General features: G+C 35.1%; 1 protein-coding gene across 1 annotated transcript in view; it reads left to right on the top strand.

Annotated features, from left to right (window-relative positions):
• NAALAD2 (N-acetylated alpha-linked acidic dipeptidase 2) overlaps nt 1-27,357 on the top strand; it is a 50,624-nt gene that overhangs the window by 12,136 nt on the left and 11,131 nt on the right. Inside the window, exons 3-16 of the mRNA XM_007120796.4 lie at nt 843-1,029; nt 2,145-2,246; nt 2,950-3,075; nt 5,174-5,360; nt 9,451-9,544; nt 10,685-10,783; nt 15,401-15,486; nt 15,762-15,881; nt 15,986-16,068; nt 18,603-18,666; nt 19,631-19,698; nt 22,716-22,807; nt 24,725-24,815; nt 26,385-26,649. Coding sequence (XP_007120858.2) covers nt 843-1,029; nt 2,145-2,246; nt 2,950-3,075; nt 5,174-5,360; nt 9,451-9,544; nt 10,685-10,783; nt 15,401-15,486; nt 15,762-15,881; nt 15,986-16,068; nt 18,603-18,666; nt 19,631-19,698; nt 22,716-22,807; nt 24,725-24,815; nt 26,385-26,649 — 1,664 coding nt within the window. The remainder of the gene's footprint in view (nt 1-842; nt 1,030-2,144; nt 2,247-2,949; nt 3,076-5,173; nt 5,361-9,450; nt 9,545-10,684; nt 10,784-15,400; nt 15,487-15,761; nt 15,882-15,985; nt 16,069-18,602; nt 18,667-19,630; nt 19,699-22,715; nt 22,808-24,724; nt 24,816-26,384; nt 26,650-27,357) is intronic.

The following is a 27,357-nucleotide window of genomic DNA, read 5'->3' as shown; positions in this document are numbered from 1 at the left end:
GAGGATCCCACATGCCGCGGAGCGGCTGGGCCCGTGAGCCATGGCCGCTGAGCCTGCGCGTCCGGAGCCTGTGCTCCGCAACGGGAGAGGCCACAACAGAGGGAGGCCCGCATACCACAAAAAAAAAAAAAAAAAAAACCAATCTACAAAAGTATCATTACCCTACTTATGGAAGGAGAGGGTTTGGGAAACTTTTAAAATATTATTTACCTCAAGCAAAGTGAATTTCTTTCAGAACTATGTTTGTGAAGTCATTTAACTGTTCCAAATCATTTAGACCCAGAACCTAGAGAACATTGCTCAAATTCAGTTCAATAAACCTGTATTGTGTAATTCCTGGGTAACAGGCAAGTACTGAGCATTAGGGAATATACAAATAAAAATGCATGGACTCTAGCTTCAATGAGATAAATAGACAACTGCATACAACAGGATGAAAACAGCAGTAGAAGTGTATGTTAACAAGACTGCCCAACTGGTCTCTGGAAAACATTATGATCTTTTTTTCAGAATGTCCTCATTTCCTGTTAAACAGCAAGAAGTTAGCACCACAGATGTAGAGGCATGCCATCCTTCCAGTGTGTTTTCTCATACCCGAACCTCTGCTGATTGAATGTGTTCACCATGGGAAGTGTTCTTTTCTGTGGGAACATAGTGTGAAAACCGCAGTTACACACAAATATTTAAAAACTGGCATATCTAGAAAGCTCTAGCTGGGTTTTTTATATCTCTGTTATAGAAATGATAACTTAATGCCTAAAATATAAGTTATGTATCTAGAAGAGTTCTTAGGCACATTTTCTGAATATAGTGTTTAACTCCCCCTTTTATTTTCATTTTAGTTCTTTTACAGAGCTACCTCATCTGGCAGGAACAGAACAAAATTTGCTACTGGCCAAGAAAATCCAAACACAGTGGAAGAAATCTGGACTGGATTCAGCCAAGTTGGTTCATTATGATGTTCTCCTGTCTTACCCTAATGAGACAAATGTCAACTACATATCAATCACGGATGAACATGGAAATGAGGTGATTGTTTTACAATATTGTGTTACTTTCAGGTGTATAGCAAAGTGATTCAGTTTTTTTTAATATATATATATATGTATTTTTTTCAGATTATTTTCCATTATAGGTTATTATAAGATATTGAATATTGTTCCCTGTGTTATACAGTAAATCTTTGTTGCTTATCTACTTTATATATAGTAGTGTGTATCTGTTAATCCCATACTCCTATTTTATCCCTCCCCCCTTCCCTCTTTGATAATCATAAGTTTATTTTCTATGTCTGTGAGTCTTTCTCTTTTGTATATAGATTCACTTATATTATTTTTTAGATTCCACATATAGGTGATATCATATATTTGTCTTTCTCTTTCTGACTTACTTCACTTAGCATGATATTCTCTAGGTCTACCCATCTTGCTGCAAATGGCAATTTCATTCTTTTTTATGGCTGAGTAATATTCTATTGTATGTATAAACCACATCTTATTAAACCAACTGTCTGTTGATGGGCACTTGGGTTGTTTCCATGTCTTGGCTATTGTAAATAGTGAACATTTGGGTGTATGTACCTTTTTGAATTAGAGTGTTTGTCTTTTTTGGATATATGCCCAGGAGTAGGATTGCTGGATCATACAGTAGCTCTATTTTTAGTTTTTTAAGGAACCTCCATACTGTTCACCATAGTGGCTGTACCAATTTACATTCCCACTAACAGTGTAGGAGGGTTCCCTTTTCTCCACACCTTTTCCAGCATTTGTTTTAAAAATTTTTTTTTGAAGTATAGTTGATTTACAGTGCTGTGCCAATCTCTGCTGTACAGCAAAGTGACTCAGTTATACACATAGAGACATTCTTTTCTTTATATTCTTTTCCATTATGGTTTTTTCAAGCATTTGTTGTTCGTAGACTTCTTGATGATAGCCATTTTTACCACTGTGAGGTGATACCTCATCGTGGTTTCCATTTACATTTCTCTGATGGTTAGCAATGTTGGGCATCTTTTCATGTGTCTGTTCACCATCTGTATGTCTTTTTTGGAGAAGTGTCTATTTAGGTCTTTCGCCCACAAAATGCATTATTCCTTAATAGCAATCCTAAATAATTCTAACTTCATGTGTTTCAATTCTTGCTAGGTTTTCAATACATCATACCATGAGCCACCACCAGATGGATATGAGAATGTTAAAAATATTGTACCACCCTATAATGCCTTTTCACCACAGGGCACACCAGAGGTAAAATAAAAGACATTTTTTATTCAACTCTTCAAACCTTTTTTAAAAAAACCTATGTAGAGGACTAAAACCAAGATTAGGTGGATTATACATGCTAATTCATACTTTGAGGTTTGATGCTATATACAGCCTTCCTAAAAATAATTTTTAAAAAAGAAAAAGAAAAAAAGATAGAAAATAAATACATGAAAATTGGACCCTGATAAGCAGATGCCACTCTTTGAAATAATTAAGAAACTGCTGAACATGTCTTTAATTCAGTAAGGGCAATAGATGGTTTTCAAGCTTTTTTCCTTTGTTCATAGTCTGACTTTGTTATAGATTTATAGATCTGAATTTATAAATCATACCACAGAAATTCTTAAATTAATACCACAGTTGGAAATCAAACATAGTTATGGTTTTAAAATTACTTTTATTTATCCTATTTCCCATGGCTCAGGATATGCTAATAATTTCCTCAAGACAGAGCACACTGTCTAAAATGTTTTACATATTGTCTTTTTATTTTTTTAACTTTCAGGATACTGAAATATTTTTAAAGACTTCTACAGAATTAGCATGGATCTGTTTATTAAGCCCAAGACAGGAAAGATAACTTTTGATGATGCAGTATTGCAGAACAAACTTATTCTTTGGTTTTCTCTTTAATTATAGCAGTATTATGTAGTTTTTCTTCTGTGTTTTTTTTGTTTTCCTACAGGGGGAGCTTGTATATGTGAACTATGCTCGTACTGAAGACTTTTTCAAACTAGAGAGGGAGATGAACATCAACTGCACTGGAAAAATTGTTATTGCAAGATATGGGAAAATCTTCAGAGGAAATAAAGTACTGTGTTATTTGCTTTTCTAGAGGGAAAAGATAGGATATAACCTGTGAATGTAAATGATCAGCTTGCATTATGGTTTCCAAAATTGCTTTATATATATATATGTAAATTTGCTATTTTCATGGTTGCATAGAAAATCCTGGTTTATTTTTGATTTTTTTTTGTTTGTTTTTTTGCTACCTCACATAGCTAGAAAGGGAAATTATTCTTAATAGTTTTATTACCAAAGCAATGTTTCTTTTTATTTAATTGAAGAAATTTTATATAACCTAAAAAATGAAAATCTCCCGTGTATTACTCAGTTTCATTCCCCAGACATAGTCAATCTTAACAGGTCTTTCCAGGCCTATGAAATATGAATACATTATATGAATATAAGTATATGTCTCCATATACTCATATTACATAATTTTTTTTTTACAAAGAGGGCATTAGATACTATATATTGTATAACTTTATTTTTTCACTCAATAATAGCTCAAGGGTATTCTTCCATGTCAACACATTGAGAGTTTTATAATGAAGTGGTTAAGAGTATAGGTAGCTAGATCCATACAACCTGGGGTCTGATCTGGTCTGGGCCCCCTATTCTCTAGATCTTTTCCTGTGAGCAAGTTAGTTAACCTTTCTGTGCCAGTGTTTCCTCATATGTGAAATAGGAATGCTAATAATAACACTAATCTCTTAGAATCCACAGTAGGATTAATAGACTTTAGGTTTGAAAGCGCTTAGGATAGTTACTGGTACTTAGTAATTTCTTGGTAACTGCTTATCAAGTAAATACCTCATTACTTTAGATGGCTATGTAATATTTCACAGAATTGATAAGCAGTTTGTTTAACCATTGCTCTGTTGACAGATCCTAGGCTTGTCTTAAATTTGTTACTATTACAAATAATTATATTGTTAGCATCTTTGTCCATGTGTACTTGAACAGTCGTGTGAAGATTTTTGTAATATAGATTCATTCCTAGAAGTTGAATGACTAAATCATAGTGCACAGTTGACTCTTGAACAACACAGATTTGAACTGCATGGGTCCACTTATACGTGGATATTTTTCAATAATAAGCAGTACAATACTACATGGTTGGACGTTGGTTAAATCCGTGGATGCAGAGGAATGGCGGATACAGAGGGCCAACTATAAGTTATTCTTGGATTAACCCTGCATTGTTCAAGGGTCAATTGTATATTATTTCAAGAGTTTGATGGGCATCATCGAGTTGTGCCAGATTTTACTCTTTCTAATATTATAAAAGAGTGCTTTCTGAATACTGGAAAGTGTTTTAGTTGACTGATAGTTATCTATCTTTCGCTATAATACGTCTGGTAATAAAGAATTCAGTATCTTACAGGATAGATTTTCCTATTTGTGGTCAGTTTGAATTGTTAGAAAAATGTTTACAAAACACTATGGACAATGTTTCACACACTATGACTGTTCTGTGTAGAATTTTATGTTTTATGTTATATTATGTTATGTTATTTATTTTTTGACCACACAGAGTGGATTGTGGTATCTTAGCTCCCCAACCAGGGATTGAACCCGGGCCCTCTGCAGTGAGACTGCAGAGTGTTAACAGTGGACCACCACGGACTTCATTTGTGTAGAATTTTAAATTAGTTTAGTTCCACAGATATTTACATCATGCTTACTCTATGATGTACTAAATGTTGGAGGGTAGATAGTTAAAAGTGAGTAAGACAGGGTCCCGTTCTCAAAAACAGCCTCAATGTAATAGGGGAGAAAGATGTTTAAAACGTATTTTATAATGCTTTAATCCATCTTGTAATATAATTATATACAAAATATAGAAGACTTACCAAGAAGGGAGACATTAATTTTGCAGTTTTAGGGATAATAGGAATGCTTCACAGAAAAGGCAATAACTTGTTTGGAGTTATGTTGAATAATGAGAGTTGTTAAGTCTACCAAGACAGAAATTGTATTCAAGATAAAGAGAACTGAATGTGTAACAGCGTGATGATAAAACAGTGTGTAAATTTCCTTATGTCATTAAATTGATTTTATCTTAGATTGGTAAATCAGTCATTTTCCATTTCTACATTATGGATTGCACATTACCCCTGTAGGTTAAAAATGCCATGTTAGCAAGAGCCAAAGGAATCATATTGTACTCAGATCCAGCTGACTACTCTGCCCCTGGGGTACAGCCATACCCAAAAGGATGGAACCTTCCTGCAACTGCAGCCCAGAGAGGGAATGTGTTAAACTTGAATGGTGCCGGTGACCCACTCACTCCAGGCTATCCAGCTAAAGGTAATAGATAAGCCTGTTATGGTCCACTCATTTCTGCAAAAATATTACTTGCCCTTATAGAAGGCATAAAAGCAAGCAAGCATCTATAGAATAACATTAAAACTGTGTGCAATTATATTTTGGATTGCTATTGCTAGGAATTCAAAAGCATTTCCCTTTTATTTCAGTTTTAAATTTTCATGAAGTGTGGACATGGAGAAGGGAAGGGGTCAGTTCAATTCTCTCTCTACCTTTAGTAGAGGTTCAGAAACACAGATTCTCATGTCCAAAGTAATATTACTCTTACCAAACCAGAACTTAGGGTTTCTGAATTGTCTAATGATTTTATTCTTCTGTAGATCCCGTATTTCTATTTTTTAAAATACCAATGGTTTTTTTGTGTTATTTAATATGTGAAATGTGAAAAGTTTTGACATCTGCATAACCATATCCACAATCAAGATAATGAACATATCCATTAACCAAAAAAGTTTCCTCTCATCTTTTTGTAAAGCCTTCCTCTCAACCCTACCCCCTCCCTGCCAATCCCTAGGAAATCATTGATTTGCTTTCTGTCAGTATAGTTATTTTGAGATTCATTTATGTTGATGTCTGTGTCAGTATTTCATTTTTTTTTTTCTGAATGGTATTCCATTGAATGGATACTCTACAGTTTGTTTATTCATTTACTTTTTGTTGGAAATTTGGATTGCTTTAAGTTTTGGAGATATTACACATAAAGCTGCTATGAACAGTTGTATGCAAGTCTTTATATGTACATATGTTTTTATTTCTCTTGAGTAAATACATAGAAATGGCACGGCTGGATAATATGATAGATGATTTTCAAATTGTTTTCCAAATTTGTTGTACCATTTTATATTGCAGCATCAGTGTATGAGTGTTCCAGCTGCTACACCGTTGTCAACATTTAGTATGGTCAATCTTGTTAACTTTACGTTCTAATAGATATGTACATCCTCCAAGTTACAATTCTTTTTCAAAGTTTTGGTAGCTATTCTAGGTCCTTCCCATGTGAATTTTAGAACCAACTTATCAATTTCTACCAAAAAGTCTCCTGGGAGGTTAATTTGAGATTGAATTAAACCTATAGATCAGTTTGAGCAGAATTGACATTTTTAAAATATTGAATCTTCTGATCCATGAATATGGCACAACTCTCCATTTACTTAGATATTCTTTACTTTTTCTCAGCATGTTTGTAGTTTCACTATACAGACCATGCATGTCTATTTTCACATTTATCCATAATAATTTCAAAGTTTTATGCTGTTTTAAATTACATTTTAAATGTCAATTTCCAGTTGGTCATTGCTAGTAAATAGAAATGTTATTTTATTTTTAGAAGAAATATATTGATCTTGTAATATGAAAACTTGTTAAACTAATTCGTTCTACTAGGTTTTTGTGGATTCTATCAGAGTTTTTGCATAGATGATCATGTCATCAGCAAATAAAGACAGTTTTATTTCTTTGTTTCTAATCTGGGTGCCTTTTATTTTCTTTTCTTATTGTAGTGTCTGGTACCTCTAGAACATTGCTGAAAAAAGTTGTTAGAGCAGATATCCTTGCCATGTTCCTGCCCCAAAGACTATCCTACTCTTTCTCTGTTAAGTATGATAGTAGCTGTATATTTTTTATAGATTCTTTTTATCAGATTGAGGAAGTTCATTTCTAAAGTGCTACGAGTTTTGGGGTTCCCTGGTGGTGCAGTGATTGCGAGTCCACCTGCCAATGCAGGGGACATGGGTTCGTGCCCCGGTCCAGGAAGATCCCACATGCCGCGGAGCGGCTGGGCCCCGTGATCCATGGTTGCTGAGCCTGCGCGTTCGGAGCCTGTGCTCCACAACAGGAGAGGCCACAACAGTGAGAGGCCCGCGTACCGCAAAAAAATAAAAAAATAAATAATAAATAAAGTGCTACGAGTTTTTATCTTAGCACATTTATCTCATTTCACTAGCAATATGTATTGGATTTTGTCAAATGCTTTTTAAATTTTTTTTTATTTTTGCCTGTGTTGGGTCTTCATTGCTATGCATGGGCTTTCTCTAGTTGTGGCGAACTGGGGCTACTCTTCCTTGTGGTGTGCGGGCTTCTCATTGCAGTGGCTTCTCTTGTTGCGGAGCATGGGCGGTAGGCACGCAGGCTTCAGTAGTTGTGGCTCGCGGGCTCTAGAGTGCAAGCTCAGTAGTTGTGGCGCACGGGCTTAGTTGCTCCGCGGCATGTGGGATCTTCCCGGGCCAGGGCTTGAACCCACATCCCCTGCATTGGCAGGTGGGTTCTTAACCACTGTGCCACCAGGGAAGCCCCTTGTCAAATGCTTTTACTGCATCTATTGAAATGATCTTAAGTTGTTCTTATTTATGTTCTTTCAATTATACAGATTGATTTTTTTTTTTTTTTTTTGGCCATGCTGCACAGCTTGCAGGATGTTCCGCGACCAGGTATTGAACCTTGGCCATGGCAGTGAAAGCCCAGAATCCTAACCACTAAGCTACCAGGGGACTCCCCAGATTGATTTTTGAATGTTAAAACAAAACATCCTGGGACAGACTCTACTTGGTCACAATGTATTATTCTTTTCATAATGTTGGTATATTATTGGATTTTTAAAAAAATTTTATTAAGAATCTGTCTTTAGTTATAAGGGATATTGTTTATCCCTTATTGTTATCAATTTATTTTCTTGTAATATCTCTGTCTCATTTTGGTAACAGTAACATTGGCTTCATGGAATGAGTTAAAAACTATTTCATCTTCTTCATTTTTCTGCAAGTGTTTATATAGAAGGCATTTGATTTTTGTCTGTGAATGTTCGTAGAATCCTTCGGTGAATCCATATGGGCCTGGTGTTTTTTTCATAGGAATGTTTTTAACTACAAATTCAATTTCTTTAATAGATATCTGGCTGTTTAGGTTATCTATTTATTCTTGAGTGAGATTTGGTAGTTTGTGTTGTTTAAGAATTTTGTCCATTTCATCTAAGTTGTCAAATTTATGGGTTTAGAGTTTTTCATAATACATTCTCTCTCTTTCTCTTTCTCTCTCTTTTTCTGCAGGTACTGGAGTGCTATTCTTATCTTTATTCCTGATATTAGCAATTTATATCTTTTTTCTGCTTTTCCTGATTTGTCTTGCTAGAGATTCATCAATTTTATTAATCCTCTCAGAGAACCAGCTTTGGATTTCATTGATAATCTCCATCATTTTTCTGTTTCCTATTTCTTAGATTTCTGCTCTGATGTTCAGTATATCCTTTCTCCTGCTTATTTCTGCTTTATTTGTTCATCTTTTTTTACTTCTTAAGTGGAATCTGAGGTCACTTGTTTGAAACCTCCCTTTTTTCTTCTTCTTTTTAAAAAATATTTATTTATTTAGCTGCTCTGGGTCTTAGTTGTGGCATGCAGGATCTTCTCTGTGGCATATGGGATCTAGTTCCTTGACAGGGATCGAACCTGGGTCCACTGCATTGGGAGCTTGGAGTCTTAACTACTGGACTACCAGGGAAGTCCTGAAACCTCCCTTTTTTCTAAGATAGTGGTAATAATGCTTTACAGAACTCTATTTTGGCTGAAAGCCAAAGTCCCAATTAGGTTTTAAGCCTGACAATACTTTTCATCTTCCTTTAAGGAGAATATTGTTACTGTTTGAGTAAGAACCTTATCACTTATTCACAATATCTCATAAATTCCCTTTAATTTTTTTTTTACAATTCTTTCTAGTTTCAGAATCTGGGATGCATTTTCTAGGTATCTGGTTAACTGAAGCTTCTTTAAGAAGGATTTGAGATATCCTTGAGGAAATAAAATATTCTTGTAAAATTCAAGAGAATTACATGAAATGTCAAAGCAAGTTGGGGAGCCTGTAATCCCTATAATTGATTTTACATTAAAGTGTAAATGATTTAATTTCTTACTGTCAAATTAAATAGACCATATTAGATAAAACAATAGTTGACTTTTGGGGAACTTTAAATTTTGAATATAATTTCAAACATATAGCTAATCTGCAATAGTAATAAAAGAAATTCCTTTGTACCCCTTGCTCAGATTCTTCAATCGTTTTCCTCTTATGCAATTGATTTTTGCAGAGTACACCTTCAGACTTGATGTTGAAGAAGGAGTGGGAATCCCTCAAATCCCTGTACATCCCATTGGATATAATGATGCAGAAATATTATTACGGTATAGTTTTCTAGTTGGATTTGAGAATAAGATATTTTACACTAGTATGTCCATTTTCTCTTCTAAAATGAATAAGTTTTGTATCAGAATGACTCCTGAAATAGGAAAAACAGACCACATCTTCTTTTTTTTCCACAAGAGAAGAGCAGTCAGTTTAATGACTAAGAAATAATAAGAAAACATTACTTTGTTTGCTACAAATGAAAGTCTCAAAAGCAAAACTATGTCCAAAGATAAAAATACTGATTTGAGATTTTTCAAGTAATTAGATTTTCTTAGATCTTCATTTGATATTTGTATTTGACCTGCATTTTAAAAATGTGGTAATGTCCACCACTTACCAGATGTGTGAACTTATACCAGTTACTCAATCTTTCTCTGACTCAGTTTCCTTCTCTGTAAAATGAAGACAGAAATAGTTTCTCCCTGACAGAGTTATGAGAAGTAGATGAGATCATGTATATAAAGTATCTATAATATGATATTCAATTAATGTTTGTTATTATTGTATTGTATAACTGTGTTGCTTTTCAAATCACCTAACTTCTATTTTTGTTTAATGTATGTACCAATACAATTTGATAATTGCTTTGTGAGTGGCTACTATGTAATCAGCAGCTTTTCTAGAAATTTCTTCTCTTTAACACAGTCATGAATTTCACATGTTCAGGATTTCTTGGACCTAATGCTTCCCTATGTAAATAATTAAAGTCAAAAGTAGAAAGGCTGATGCTTCCCATTTCCCCTCACTATCTTGGTTGGTTTTATTCTCCTTAGCTCTTTTTGTTTTCTTGCCCATGCTGTGGGGCTTGTGGGATCTTAGTTCCCCGACCTGGTACTGAACCCAGGCCCAGGCAGTAAAAGTGCCGAGTCCTAACCACTGGACTGCCAGGGAATTCCTCTCCTTGGCTCTTATCAGTAATATATTAAACATTTTCCTTATTTATCTCAGTTATGGCTCTCTCACTAGAATGTAAGCTCCACAAGGTAAGGAAATTTTACAGTACCTGGCACTTAGTAAATCCTCAATATATACTTGTTAAATGAATGAGTGAAATATCTCATCATCACACTTTATGATTTCTTCTAAGAAATTGTGATGCTCAACATTTTCCTGTCATTTTTGTGTTCTCTTGACAGCTATTTGGGAGGAACTGCTCCACCAGATGAGAGCTGGAAGGGAAGTCTTAAGGTGAATTATAATATTGGGCCTGGCTTCATAGGGCATGATTCTTTCAGGTAATTTTATGTTACTTTAGTATCCTAGAAAAGGTTTACATGTTTAATGGAAAAATGTCAAGATAAATATTCTGCCAGATATATTTTGCTTATCTTCTTTTTCTCATTTTTCATAATGAATAATTATTTTATATTGCTTAAGAATTACTTATGGAATGATGTATTAAATTATTCTTCCAACAGTGATATCACATTTGTTTTGTAAATCTTAAAAATTACATTTGAGTTATAGGTTTAACATTTTAACTTCCCTCTTCACCTAACCTTTTTAAGTTCTTCAGATAACCGTCAAAACGCTATGCATGTGAAGCACTAGGTTAACTTGAGGGAAGGAGTAAAAGAGAAGAGAGAAAGGAGCCAACCTTTGTTGATCACTTCCTGTGTGGGTGGGTTAGATGAGTCAAAATGGGTAAGCAAGTAACTACTGTAAGGCTCAATACACTTAGCATTTTGGGTATTATTGTTATTAACCCATGAGAGCACTTCGAGGAGTGATCACAGAATATGTGTTCATTGAGCTTAATTCTACAGAAAAAAGAAGTTTTCCACTGTATCAAGATAGGCAGGAAATGCCAGCGGCAGAGAACAGCTTATACAGAGTTGCAGAACATCATGACATGATCAGAACTTTAAGTACTTTGATTTGCTTGAAATGTAGAGAGGAAGGGAAACTTAACACTGATAAATCAGAGAAAATATAGCTGTTTTTATTAAGCTAAAATGATTAAATCAGTCTTGTTTGCTAACAATTTACTTTAACAACGTGAAATTGTATTCTTAGAATGTTTTCAAATTTCTGTAAGAGTTTTTTTTAATTTCTGAACTGGGGATTTTAGAAATATTTTTATATAAGTGCTTATTTATCTCTATCTCTCAATTAGAATGGAGTTCTTTTAATATAAGAGACTTTATTGTCTAATTATTAATACTCTCTAGAGACACACAATGAAAGATATAGGCCTTTCTGATTTATAAACAGAAACATACAAACAGAGAAATCAATAAACATATAGCTTCAGTCACAGTTCAAGAGTAAACTCAGAAACAGAACATTTACTTGGTCAAGATATCAAAAAACTGTTCACCTTCACCATGGTCACAAAATCCTATTTGATTTTAACTCAAAATGGGCAGATACACAAATTTTTTTAAAAAATTGCTAAAAACAAGACTATGTATGTCATTTCTCACCCAGAAGAGATCTTGATAATCTATGGATCCATTTACAGAGATTACCAAATGACAAGGCATGAAACCGTAAATTCTTAAACATTGCTACCACAAATAGGGAATAATTTACCCACTGTAAGCAAACTAGAAACATAAACAAAACACAGAATCAGTAGAAAAAAAATAAGTTAGAGATACAGAGATTCAGCAAAGTTAAAATTCTATTGCTGCTTGGGATTTACATCTGAGAGGCAAAAGAAGATGTGTCTGGTTTTAAGCTGCCCATTCTTGGTTCTTCAAGCAGAGTCCATGTACATCTCAGTGGGACTTCCAAAAATGATAAAGGATTTTTTTTAAGTAAAACCATAATTCTCATACAAATATAAACTGAACATGTGTAAAAATTTTATCTAATGCATTAATTAATAAGGGGACCAGAAAGGAGTTAAAACTGGTTCGAAGGAGAATTCAAAGATGATACAAAAAATGAGCTCCTTAGGAATGCTGAAATGAGTGTGCTTAATAGCTGAAAAACTGATTTCTTCCACATTGGGGGAGGGAAGTCAATTGAACGTTCACTAGAGAAATTGTGCATTTCAGTGGGCATGAATTATTTGTATTACTACATTACTACAAGTTAAGTTCTGTCACTACAGAGTTGTAAAATAGTCTAGTCAAAGGTAATGATAGGCAGAGGTAACTCTGATGGTTGAGCTAAGGTTGTTCTCAGTTTTTCCATACAGGAGTATATTCATTCAATTCACAATTATTTACTGAGCGTTTACTATACCCCTGGTACCATTCTGGGTACTGGGGATTCAGCAGTGTACAAAACAGGCAAAAATCCCTGCCCTGTGGAGCCTACATTCTGAAGTTTAGTTTATTTGGAACATGATGAGTTTGAGGTGATAACAGGACAAACAAATACAGTTGACCCTCAAACAACACAGGGGTTAGGGGCACCAGCCCCCCGCCTGTCAAAAATCTGTGTATTACTTTACAGTTAGCTCTCCATATCTGAGGTTTCACATCTGTGTATTCAAACAGCTGCGGATCATGTAGTATTGTAGTGAATATTTAGTGAAAAAAATCCACGTGTAAGGGCACTTAGGCAGTTCAAACCCATGCTATTCAAGGGTCAACTGTAGATCATTCTTCCCCTGCAGAAACTTAGGAACTATGTACAGAACTTTAAGAAATAGAGGACAACACTTTAGCTGAAACCTGCCTGCTGACCACAGAAGGGTGTTCTGAATGGACTCAGCAAAGAAAAGGAAATCAGGCTGTTACGGAGTCTAAGCTCTACTGCTTGCTGTACGACCAGCCAATAATCGAGAGATGAGTTGCTGGGGCAAGGAATGACTACTTTATTCGGAAAGCCAGCAGACCAGACAGAGAAGATGGCGTGCCCCAAAGAACCATCTTGCCTGAGTTAGAATTCAGGCTCCTTTCATACTAAAAGGGGAGGGATTAAAGTCAAACATTTCCTGGTTCCTGTCAGCCTGCAGAGGGGATGTGTTAATTTCTTCCTCCCTGCAGTCATTCACTGGTGGTCCTGGTCAGGTTGTTTCCTGTGAGTTTAAAAAAAGGTATTTTAGCTTAATGTTCATTACCTGGGAAGCAGGGTTCCCAGAGATGAGCCATTATGTATAATTTAAGCTTATAGGCAACATCCCTTAATGAATAACTTGTAATAGAGTACAAGAAGTTCTTCTCTATTACAAGGCAGGGAAGGAAATGTGCCCTTCTGAATCAAACTGCAGTTGCCATCAGGGCAAGTCGTGTAATGGTCACAGATGGGAGGCACTGTGTTTGGAAGGTTCAGATACAGCACAGGGGTTCTATGTGTTTTTATGGCTACACCCCTGGCTGAGGTGCCTTTAGGTCATTGTCACTCAAATTCCTGGCCAGCCAAACTCCCACAGCAAAGAGTCCCAAACTGAGGATCAGATTCCTCTGGAAGTCATTTCTATTGGTGGTGAAGCAGTAGACGCCCCAAAGCCAATCTCCCAAGTTGTCCGGAATTTCAGAATTTCGGGAACTTTATTTGCTAAGCCCACATCGTTCACACCGACCCCACTGTAAACCATAGCAGCACCTCTCTAGATCATTCTTTTAGGTACTTCTGGAGTCAATGACACTAAAAACCAGGAAGATATAAGGATTAAAGATGTAGATGAACTTCTTTGAGAATCTGAGCAGATAGCCAGTTTATTTTCATGTTTAGATTAAAATAGATTTTTTTCTTCATTCCTCATTGTTACAGTATTCTTTACTTAATTTTCTTCATTTAATGACATACATCAATGAAGCTGGCTTTCTTACTAATAGATCTTAGGCTCATATACTTAGAAACACATGCTAAAGAGTATTTTTGCTGTTAATTTTTATCATTCAGTAGTAAAAATAAATCTTTTACTTAATGTCTTAAAATGCAAGACAACACCCATTGACTAGTTTTCCCCCAAAGGCACTTTTAGTTGAATACTGCACATGAATTACATATGCATTCAGAAGCACAGTGTACTTTTAGGGGGAGAAAAACCAGAATTTGCACTTAACAATATACAGGATTTGACTTGTTTGTTCTTCCATTCAAAAATGAGGTACTAAGTAGGTTCCCTGCCCACCTCCTGTAAGCCCACCATAGATTAAAAACTTTTGTTCCTTTGTGAAAAAGAGGCTCAACATTTTCCCATGTCATTTTGGATTTATAAAATGTGAATGGCATTTTTTTCTGACTTTCTGAGCTTGATTGTACTTTCCCGTGAATTCTAATTTGGTTAATTATAATTGATGAATGAATATTTAAAATGCAGGCCCAAATCAGAATCAACAGTGATGACCTGGAAAAGTTTCATCGTATAGTTGTCTTGTACATCTTAGCAGGTGCTTCGCAAATTGCCATTTAACAATATAATTTATCATGTTTCTTATAGGCAGCATTCAGTCAGCCCTTTAACAATGTACTGATAGACTATTTCAATAATCTTGGGAAATTTTACCGAACAGCAGGAATTAATATAAATAGAAAACACATTAAAAATAAGCTTCTTTGACCTTTAATAGATAATGGGCTGTCTCCCTTATTTTTGTAATTGTATAGGGTGTATTTAAAAATTTTAGAATGAATACCCAAGACATGTTTAATAACAGAATATTTTGAACTTTAAATAAATATCAACAGTAGAGCTATGAGGGAGGAAAAATGTAAAATATTGATATTTGGTTTTTAAAATTTGGCTTTAAGGAGCATGCTTAAGTACACAGGAGTAACCTGTCATGATGTCTGCCACTTGCAAGTGATTCAACAATATTACAATTGTTGAATTTATGTCCTATTATACAGTTTTCTGTACTTTTGAGATTCCTCATAATAAAACATTGGAAGAAAGCTGTTAGACATAATGTTCTATGTGAAGTAATTTGTCCCCTTTGAAATTCTAGGAAGGTTAGAATGCGTGTTCATAACATCAATAAAATCACAAGGATTTACAATGTAATCGGAACTATCAGAGGATCTGTGGAACCTGGTGAGTTGGTGGATTATTTTAGACATTTTGTTTTTACAAAGATTACAGGAGTAAGAGAAGATAAATTTTAGTCAACAATTGATATTTTTCTGGCTGATGTGAAACAACTAAATTTGGAATAAAAAAGTATAATTCTAAAAGAAGACTCTACCTTATGGTGTTGATTATTTTCTATGGGGAAACTCAAGAGAGAGGAAGTTTAATTTAAAAACATAAATTACTACTCTTTATAATGTATTCAAAGCTGTAGTTCTTTTGAACACATTTTTTCCCAGACAGGTATGTTATTCTGGGAGGTCATCGGGACTCCTGGGTATTTGGAGGTATTGACCCAACCAGTGGGGCTTCTGTTTTGCAAGAAGTTGTTCAGAGTTTTGGCAAACTGATGAGTAGAGGTAAGTAATGTTTCTTTGGTAGGTGATGACAAAAAGTGACTCGCTGAATTTTCCTTTGTTTTTAGGCAGGTGTACCTAACTATGTATGTTAACAATGATTACAGGCTGGAGACCAAGAAGAACTATCATTTTTGCCAGCTGGGATGCAGAAGAATTTGGACTTCTGGGTTCCACAGAATGGGCTGAGGTAAATAAGACAGAGAAGTTCTTATTTTCTTGGTCAACAGGGAGCAAATATATGTATCTCTGGATAATTGCAGATAGGTTCCATTACCTAATATGGTTTTAATTTGGATAAATACCCAAGAGAATTTAGGAATTAGAGTTTGCTTTTACTATCATATCAGATTGGCAAAACAGAATATTCTCTTAATTATTGGGCTACAAACAAATTTATTTATTATTGTCAAAATATTTTAGTTTCTATTTGTATTTGTTTTGTAAAAAATCTGTTAAGTTCCAAAAGTAGTTAAAACTAGCAGGCTGTTTCTGACAAATGAATTCACTTATGTAAAAACTGATACAGATACATGGAGTTAATTTCCAAGCTTCTGAAGTTTCCTTGGAGTTCTTCCATCTAAGAGAACATAAGATGTTCTGTTAAGGTGACTATACTTTGATTGTAATTTCACATTTACAGATTCCATGTATAACTGTAACCATAGGTATATTTTACCATTCACAAGAGTTCCTGATTGTTGAGTATAATATGATAATTTTGTAAATTGAGTTACAATTTCAAGGGTTTATTTTTCCTTCAGTTATGATTAATTTTTATTTGTCACTGGGTCTTAATGCTTAGTCTTTAAGTATTTCTCCTAGGCCCCCTCTTTTATCTTCTTCCCTTAGCCTCTCTGTTGAGCATCTCTAAGTTCTTAAATGTGCAAGGTAAGCTTGTGCATTTTTATAAAGGCAAGTACGCCATAAAGCACTTTCCCTCCTCCATCCTCTGTTTATCTTTTATAAGTCCAGATTTTATAGAATTGTTTTAAAGTATGTCTTATAATTCTTGCCATTGTGTGTAGTTTTTAAATGCTTTCCTTCTGATTCCTTTCCTCTTACTTTACTTTAAAATAATAATATGAAATAAATAAATATGGGAGTAAAATCATACACATACAGTCACTTGTATCACTTATGCTTCATTCCATTTATATTGTGAGGTTTTATTATTATGTTGGTATTATGAATATGTATTTTGGAATAGACTGTTAATTTAGATGAATCAAATTTCATTAAGGTCATTTACTTTTAGAAATATGTAATTCCTTACGAATACATGTATATATAAATACATGTCTCTGTTCCTATAATTTCAGCAGCTTAAAATAAAGATAAAATAAATCCAAGATATAATATGCCTTGCATTAATTTAAATACATGTGGGTTAAAAGACAGTTTCAGTACTGTTTCCAGTTTTCTACCAGATTCTTGATCATATTCAGCAGCATAGTTACCTTCTTTATTTTTTTTAAAAATAAATTTATTTATTTATTTTTGGCTGCCCTGGGTCTTCATTGCTGCACATAGGCTTTCTCTAGTTGCGGTGAGCAGGGGCTACTGTTTGTTGCGGTGTGTGGGCTTCTTATTGCGGTGGCTTCTCTTGTTGCAGAGCACGGGTTCTAAGTGCACGGGCTTCAGTAGTTGTGGCACGTGGGCTCAGTAGTTGTGGTGCACGGGCTTAGTTGCTCTGCGGCATATGGGATCTTCCTGGACCAGGGCTCGAACCCAGGTCCACCTGCATTGGCAGGCAGATTCTTAACCACTTAGCCACCAGGGAAGTCCCACCTTCCTTAAATATAGTTAAGGAACCTTCTTTATTTCTACTGTAAGTCTGTTATAATGGGAACTCTGACTCTATCTACAGCAGAGTCAGCTGTGATCTGGCCTGTGTGGGCAACTGTAGAGGCAAGAATCCTCATTTGTGTGATAACCACTCACAGCTTTAAATGATTTTATTGTAACATGTTCTTATAAGGTACAAAGCTAGAGAGAGAAGTACAGTGGTCTCTCAGCATATTCTCATCTGACTGTGATGACATTAGTTTTTCTCTGCTTTATTTTTCTTGGATGTGTGTGTGTGTGTGTGTGTGTGTGTGTGTGTGTGTGTGTGAATCAGAGAAAGAGAGAACATCTTTTTTATTGTCCATCCTTCTTTCCCTCTTGATTTTTTCTCTATTCTCCTGCTTTTTTGTTCTTTTTCTTTATCATATCTTTAAAAAAAATATATTTAGATAAATAGAAATTTCCAACTACTCACTTTTAAAATGATAAATTTACATGGGTGTCCAATTTCAGTGGATCTCACACTTTAATGTATGTAAGGATTGCCAGGGACACCTTTTAAAAATTATAGATTTCCAGGCCTTACTGTGAGCAATTTTTATTCAGTAGATCTGGGGTGGGGCTGAGATTCTGTGAGGTTTACCCTTCATATTCTGCTGCAGGTGATCAAGGAACCACATTTTCAAAATGCTGTTGCCTCAGGGCTCACTGCTATTGCTATAAACAGTAGCTACAGCATCATAATATTTTTCTTACTTGTTTTAACTGAATTAATGTTGTCAACCAATCAGATAATTTCTCAGAAATTATTGTCAAAGGCATAGGTATTTGATTTATAAAGGTATTTGCAGACCACTCTTATACTAAATTATTTTTTTTACATTCTCACAATTGTAAATGCTGTGAGTTAAGTAACAACTTTTGCTTCAACTATAGGAGAATGTAAAATCACTTCAGGAGAGAAGCGTTGCTTATATCAACTCAGATTCATCTATAGAAGGTAAATTTTATTTTGGGTTGTTATTAAATAGTATACCATCATTTAAGTCTGTAAATTCAGCTTGTAAACTTTCTAAGATTATCCTCTCCTATGAGACACCTCGATAATACCTCCATTTTCCATTTTTACCAGACAGAAAATCATTATGATTCAAATGAATCAATATGATTCATAACTAAACTATTGATCCTAATTTCTTTAGTATATTTACCATTTGCCTATCTTGGATTACTAGTTAAAACTCTAGTACTTAATTACATTCTTCACGTGGAGATAGTAAAAGGATTGGTCTACAGAATATTTCATACAGAAATACTTCCTGTATGTACTGGAGCAAATTTGAAGTGAGTACAAGCTACAGACTTCCTTTTGACCCTGACATGTGACATTTATATCTATAGGCTTTCACTGTATTATTATTTCTAGATAAATGTCAAAGCACACTTACTAGCTATTGACATGCTGTAGTCTAATGTCTTGATATATACTACTGAATTGAATGAATGAAGGAATTCCCTGGCAGTCCAGTGGTTAGGACTCAGCGCTTTCACTGACGTGGGCCCGGGGTTGTATCCCTGATCGGGGAACTAGGATTCTGCAAGTCGAGTGGTGCAGCCAGGGAAAAAAGAAAAAAAGGCTGAATTGAATGAATGAAGAAAGAATATTATGGCCTTATCACTTCCTTTGCTAAAGTCTCCCTAAGTGATACTGCCTTACTGAAGGATGACAGCTGCTGCCTTAGCAGCAAAGTCCACCTATGCCCTCCAATGTCCTAAGTGTTTACCGCAGCCTCTCTCAACCCTGAAGAATTATTTCCACCCTATTTTTAATTCTCTGGGAATGATGCCTTCAATTTGAAGTTTATTATATCTTGTTTATAATTAGAAAATAAAGTTAGAATTAAATAGATCGGAGTTTCATTTGGAAGTATTAAAATACTCTGTGTGTCTTATTTATTTTTCAGGCAATTATACTCTCAGAGTTGACTGTACACCCCTTCTTTACCAATTGGTGTATAAACTGACAAAAGAGGTATATAAGTAGTTCTGTCTTAATGTTTTCTGATGAATAGTAAGTGAATAACTTGTTTTCTAAATTAGTGATACTTATTTTTAAACTGGTGACACATAGCTGATTTGTATTGCTATAATAACTAAGCAGAACAAAATCTTTAATATAATATTTACTTATGTGACATAACTATGAAAATAGTAGCGCTACTTTCTGTCCTAATAATAGTTCTTAATAATTGTATACATTTGTTATAAAGTATGGGGTCTGTCATTTCATCTGGCATAGGCATTTTTATATAACAGAAAGAACGCTGAGCTGGAATGGAAAAGCCTTGGTTTCAAAGATTGCCTTGGCTACTCATTCGTTCATTCATTCAACAAGTGTTTATTACGTGGTTACTATGTATCAGGCCCTATAAAATGAATTCTAGCAGCAGCAATGATAAAAGGACAAGATTACTGAATCCAAATACTTTGTAATCTAGAGAGGATACAGACCTATAAATAAGGAACTATATATATTTCACTAGAATATTGGATACTATATACAATGGAGAACAATTGTGGAACAGAGAAGCTAAAATCCTGGGGCAGCTGGGGAAGTGGGAAAACAGAGGATGTTTCCTGAAGAATTAATGGTTGGGCTGTAATATGGAGGGATGTGAACGTAAGGGAGATGCTTTCTCAGCAGAGGATGCAGTACCTAAAAAAAGATGTGTAGGTATGAAAGAACATATTTCTTGACCTGTAGGTAACTTAGTGTGACCTAAGCATAAGGTGTTGGTGAAAGGCTGGTACAAAATGGGGCATGACAAATAGGTCAAGGGGTTCAGAAATTTGGTGATGGAGAAATTCAAGAATCTTTAACAAGGTTGTACATTATCATATTTATTCATTTAGAAAGATTACTCTGTATCAGTGTAGTGAATAGGTTAAGCTGCAGTAAATCTAAAAGCAAAATGGAAATAATTCCACATGCTTACTTAGCACACAGGAATTTTATAAATATTACTTATTGATATATAAAATACTCTGAAAACTCTAATGTACTCTGAGTGTCTAAAAATTATGTAATCTGTTCATTAAATATCTGTGTACATCATTAAATAATTACTTGTTATAGGATTTAACTATAGACGTATTTCTTTCAAGTAGGTATCACGTAGATGACAATGTGAAGTAGGTATCAATTTTCTGTAGGTGCTATTTCCCAATCTTCCTTAATTTTGTCCTTTCCTTTTCACTTAGTGTCTTTAACATCTTATTCTCCCAAATGAGAGTCTTCTCATTATTCCCATCACAACTCTCTCACTGTATTGGGTAGCTTATGTCCTTGATCCTTTCATTGGAATGTCCCATAAAAACATGTCATCTGAAAGCAAGTTGTAAAGACAATCTTTATTGGGAGAACCCTTCTCAAGATATGCATTCATGTTCTTTCCTACAGAGGTGGCTCCTGCCTTTGATGTGAGGGATTATAATAATTTCAGGGCCAATAAGCAGAAGTTTCATTCTATCCCCCGCTTTGTACAAAGCAGATGCTTATCTGTGGCCATATAAAAACCCAGTAGAAAAAGGAGACTTTCATCCTCCTAAACGTTTATTACAATTTTATCAACCCCTAGTGTGTGTTGGCGTGGTCAAACCGTGCTGGGGAGTGTGGTGGAGAGGGCTGAGCTTAGAGAGAAGGAAACCTACCTGCCTGATAGAAGTAGGAAATGGACAAGGTGTTGAAATAATGGGGGAGAACCAGCAATTATGACAGTGCATATAGCTGAAACAGAAAATTCTGATCTTAGCTGTACAGGCCATAGGGACACACTTCTGGTTGGTGCTAGACCTGGATGGTATGATTCCGGAAAATGAAGAAGATTTTGCAGGGAATTCAGTTCAAGCAGTTTGTAGGAATTGGAGCAGGATCTCAGCTGTTGCAAATTGGCAGAAGCAGAGTACAGAGTAGAACGCAGTCATTTGGCTGGAAATGAGCAGAACATCGCTAAAGCTCCCACAAGCTGGTGGGGAGGGGGAGCCTCTGTGGGGTGCCGAGACTGTTTTTAAGCTGAGGATCTCGTATGCTATGATGAGGGAATAACCAACTCTGTATAAAGGCCTGAGAAGATATCAGAGAAGATATTGTTTGGATTAAGATGAGTAACATTATCCCCATTTTCACATGTGGGAAACTAGGGTTGAAAGAAAGGAAGCAATACACCAAAGGTTATAATGCTTTCAGCGTTTCATAAGTAGGGTCTGTCTTTGGTCCATTTTTGAACAAAGCAGAGCTGTAAAACAACAAGCAAATAAAATGCAGCCAATATGTACGATGATTTTTTTTCCACCACATGCTTCTGCTTTTCTTAGAGTGGAGAAAGAAAAGGAAAGTATAAGTTTGTAAGTATATGTTTAATGAGGGTAATAAAAAATGTTTATGTATATACATAAATTCTTAAAATTCCCAACAAGAAACCTGAGGTTACGTAGTCTTTTTAAAACCCATCAAATTCCAACATTGTTTAAACACAGACTTTCTAAAATAACAGTTCCTCCTCACCCCACCTGCCCTACAAAGCCAGGACTCATATTGACAATTTCAAGTTCAGCTTCTTCATGTCTGTCTTCTGCCCTAAGGCCTCACTGTAGGACATCTTGGACAAAAGCAATTTACTAAAGTAAATATTATATATATAAAGTTTTCTCCCAGTGACTTCCCACTGAAAGAAATCTAAGCTGCCCAACATTGAAGTGATGACACTTGTTAAAAATCTGAAATGCTATTGAAAAGTTTACCAGTATAAGCAAGAAATTTTTTCCTAGGGACATGGCAAATTTACAAGTAAGTGGAAATTATAAATGAACAAGAATTTGGGCTGGATTTTTTCTTGCAATTTGCAAAAACATATTTTTCTGTAAAGAATATGATACATAAATGTTCACGTAGATAAACGTAGCAGTCGATATTGACTAACATGTTGCTTTATATTGGTGTAAATTTACTTGTTCTACCTCTTATTCCCGATATTTGATTTATCTTTCCAGATCTCTAGCCCGGATGATGGTTTTGAGAGTAAATCTCTTTATGAAAGCTGGTTAGAAAAGGACCCTTCATTTGAAAATAAAACTTTGCCTAGGTAAATTACTTGTATGTACATTTCCTACCACACGATCAGTTGTGTTCCCCTTTGCCCCTTGTTTCTCCAGACAGGCAACTCTCAGATGTCTCAACAATTTGAGAGTATTTTTGCAAATTTTTAGTAAAAAATTATTAGCCATTATTTTGCATTCTTGCATAAAATTACATTAAGATATATATTAAAAACATTAATAAATACAATTCAAATGAAGTAAAAAAACAAATGATGGATTATTTCTTTCTAAATTTATTAAGGTGCATTATCAGTAACTACCAAGTTATGTCTTTACCTTTAATTAGTTTAGATTTTACGTAAGAATTAACTTTTACTTCTCATTTATACAGTAGCAGCTTTCTTGTATTTATTTTATATTTATATTTGTTTTCTACTCCTATACTATTTCTAAAACCAGCTGGTGGTAGCAATTTATAGCTTCATTCTATATTGCAAATGTCTCGTGAAAGTTTAAATGTATCTCCACTCTGTTTTTTTTCTTATTACAGGAATTTAAAAAAATATATTTATTTACTTATTTATTTTATTTTTGGCTGCGTTGGGTCTTAGTTGCAGCGCGTGAGATCTTTCGTTGTGGTGCGCAGGCTTCTCTCTCTAGTTGTGGCGCGCAAGCTCCAGAGCGGGTGGGCTCTGTAGTTGTGGCATGCGAGCTCTCTAGTTGTGGCTCGCATACTCAGTAGTTGCGGCGCATGGACTTAGTTGCTCTGCAGCATGTGGGATCTTAGTTCCCTGACCGGGGATGGAACCCACATCCCCTGCATTGGAAGGCAGATTCTTAACCACTGGACCACCAGGGAAGTCCCTCCATTATGTTTTAAATGCTTATTCAAAAAAACACTAGAGTAGAAAAAAAGATTTAAAAAACATCCCAAGGTCTCAATCTCAAAAACATGTCTAATGGTTTGGAAGTATATAGTTAGGTTCTTAATGCCTATGTAATTTTATATTCTGTTTTACTGACTTATTTTTGAATGAAAATCTTCTATGACATTACAGTTTTTTAAAAGTTTTTATTTATTTATTTATTTTTGGTTGCATTGAGTCTTCGTTGCTGCTTGCGGGCTTTCTCTAGTTGCAGCAAGTGGGGGCTACTCTTCGTTGCGGTGCGTGGGCTTCTCATTGCGGTGGCTTCCCTTGTTGTGGAGCATGGGCTCTAGGTGCGCAGGCTTCAGTAGTTGTGGCACGAGGCCTTGGTAGTTGTGGCTCGCGGGCTCTAAAGCGCAGGCTCAGTAGTTGTGGCTCACGGGCTTAGCTGCTGCGCGGCATGTGGGATCTTCCCGGACCAGGGATTGAACCCGTGTCCCCTGCACTGGCAGGAGGATTCCCAACCACTGCACCACCAGGGAAATCCCGTCATTACGTTTTATATGTATATATTTATATATTATTTATATATATGTATGTATGTATGTATGTAGTGGCTTCTTAATTATATGCAAAGCAATATATTATAATTAGATTTATTTCTGAAATAAACTAAGGCACTTTTAGTCTTCATGATCTTAAATGTTGACTTTCTCATGGCAGTTTTCTTACTAGACTACAGTTCTCTGAGGGCAGAGACCGTATCTTATTTGTTTTTCCCTCAAAACAAATACCATAAATGCTGAAGATACAGAAGATATCATAGTTACCAGGCTGCCATATTTAGTGTCACTGCCCGACTCTGGTTTTAATCAGTTCAGATTTATAGGTTTATCACACATATAAATAGGTGTGATAGGAAAGTGTTTTGAGGGTGGTATACCTTTTCTTAATTTTTATAAATGTGCCATACAATTCCTTGCAGTTCTTGGGACAGGATTCATGGTGCCATCTATTTAATTTTATATTATTTATTTATGCATTTATTTCTTCGTGTGTGTGTGTATGTGTATGTGTATCATATTTTACATTTAGAATCAACAAGCTGGGATCTGGAAGTGATTTTGAAGCTTATTTCCAGAGACTTGGAATTGCTTCAGGTAGAGTCCGGTACACTAAGAATAGGGTAAGCCATTTTATTATTTTGGATACATAGCACTTCATCCACATTCTCTTTGTTAGGAATTCTGTCATTTAGTTGTTGGGTACCAGGCACCGAGTGGACATGTGGACTGGGAGGAATTGCAGGGATAGAGATAGACTGCAGGTCCCTTTGTAGATGGACTAGGAAATAATTTGTTATTTTGTAAATGTTCACTACCAGGGTTATTCAGTGAAGTGGTAGTTGATAGAGTAATGCCAGGTACTTAGCTGGTTATCACTACCAAGAGGTTTGCATCCTTTTCCTGATGCGGGCTTTGTTGGAAAATCTAATTCTTCTTTTCTGATCTGCATTGCCTGCATTGCACCATTGCCACTCAAACACATTGATGATATGTGAGAACACGGGTTTTGAACCTATACCGTGTTTGTTTGTCTGTTATAAATTATGTCATAAACCAAACTGACGATTACATCAGTAAACTCAGATTTGTCACAGATTTTAATAATTTTCTAATCATAATTGCAGTATGCCAACATCTTGCTTGTCTAGAATACATATCCCTTGCAAATCTGACTATCCAGAATACAACTAACAGAGAAGTAAACAAAAACAGCTACAGAATAACCCATAATAAATGCATAAATCTGTATACTAATACTCATTACCCTTCATACATAAAAGATGCGCTTTACCTCTGTCAAAGCCTGTTCACTTTTATACTGTCATCATTCTGAACAAAGTTATCTAGTTTCTAAGACAATGCAGATTAACAGCAGAATATCAGATAGAGGGAGAGAGACTGATACAGGGATGCCTTTTAGTGATATTAAAAGCAATACAAATGATAGCTTTATGGCAAAGTAGCAGATAGGTAAAAACTAAAGTTAGGAAAGGCAGACCTAAGAAGTAAAAAAATATTTATGTGGCGTACCGCCCTGTAATAATTTATGTTTATAATGGTAACCCTTAATTTTGTAACAAAGGTTAAATGACATGTGGTTATATACTGTTTGGGAAGGGAGGGAAGGGGCTGCAATGTTGACCTTTAAACAACAGGGGTGCCAAACCTCCCAGCAGTTGAAAACCCACACATAACTTTACATTCGGGATTGTGTAGTTCTTTAGTACATATTTATTGAAAAAAATTCATGTATAAGTGAACCCCTGTAGTACAAACCTGTGTTGTTAAAGTGTCAGCTGAATAATCCTTCAGCTATAACAATACTTAGCTGCTCAGAACCTTTCATTCTCAATCAGTTGATAGATAATTTTAAACTGTGCTGGTATGCAATCTGAGTATGTACTCTTTAATTGTCAGCAAAGCAATAGGGAAAAGTTTCAAGAAGCAGTGTTTTGAACAAAGATTATATGAATTATAAAATGAATAATGGTAAAATTTTAAATTGGTGAAAATTTGGTGGTGGGGTTTTAGTTAATTAGACTTAATTTTTTCACTCATTGTGATAAAACTCAGGGTGCCGTATGGTTATGTTTTTTAATACAATCATTTTATGATTCCATAAAATATTATAATTTGAATATTTAATGTTTGTATATACTCGGTCCCCCCACACCTTTTTTTTTTTTCAGAAAACAGATAATTACAGCAGCTATCCAGTATACCATACAATTTATGAGACATTTGAATTGGTAGAGAATTTTTATGACCCCACATTTAAAAAACAGCTTGCTGTAGCTCAGTTACGAGGAGCACTGGTTTATGAGCTTGCAGACTCTAAAATCATTCCTTTCAACATTCAAGACTATGCAAAAACTTTGGAAAACTATGCAACAGGTATCTACAGTTTATCGAAGAAATATGACCAACAATTAAGAGACCATCAAGTATCATTTGGTAAGAAATGGCTGGACAGATATTTTATAATCATTAAGCTAGAGTTTTAAGATATCACCTCCTATTGTCATCCATGCATACTATCTCATCCTAGAATTTATCCCTGCTTCATTTCTTAATCCTGACTTATAGAAAAAAAACTTTAAACACCTATTAAAGAATGTGATTTAGTTTGATATTTGTAGGATGAATCCATTTTGCTAAGTTAGTGCTACAAACATTGGGTTGGTAAATATTTTCCCCATAGTGCTGCCTTTAAAAATGTTTTGTTATAAGAACAATACTATTAAAATGTAACAATATTACAAAAAGATTGGAAAGTAGAGAAAGCCACCACTTCCACTACATATATGTAGTATTACATTATTATCATTATTATTACAGCATTTACCTATTAATGTTTTTCTACATGGAGGATTTTTTACATGGTTTTAAGCATTCTTTCATTTTATATCTGGCCATTTCGTGGTTGCTATTCCACATCATGTATCTCCTGCAAAGCAGAAGTGAAATGTGGTGTAGTGTAGTGTAGGAGCATTAAGCATTGGGTCTGGAAGCAGTTTCCTGGTTCAAATCCTGGCTCTAATATTTAGTCATTGTGTGACCTTGAGAAAGTTACTTAACCCCTCTATGTGTCAGTTTTATTATGAGTGAAATAGTAAAATAAAATGTTTCCAAGATTTCATTTGGTTGGTATGTGGAAACAAT

This window comes from Physeter macrocephalus, chromosome 16 (assembly GCF_002837175.3).
Source record: "Physeter macrocephalus isolate SW-GA chromosome 16, ASM283717v5, whole genome shotgun sequence".
NCBI classification, from domain to species: Eukaryota; Metazoa; Chordata; class Mammalia; order Artiodactyla; family Physeteridae; genus Physeter; species Physeter macrocephalus.
The sequence above is the reverse complement of the archived record's forward strand: the minus strand, read 5'-3'. Positions and strand labels throughout refer to the sequence as shown.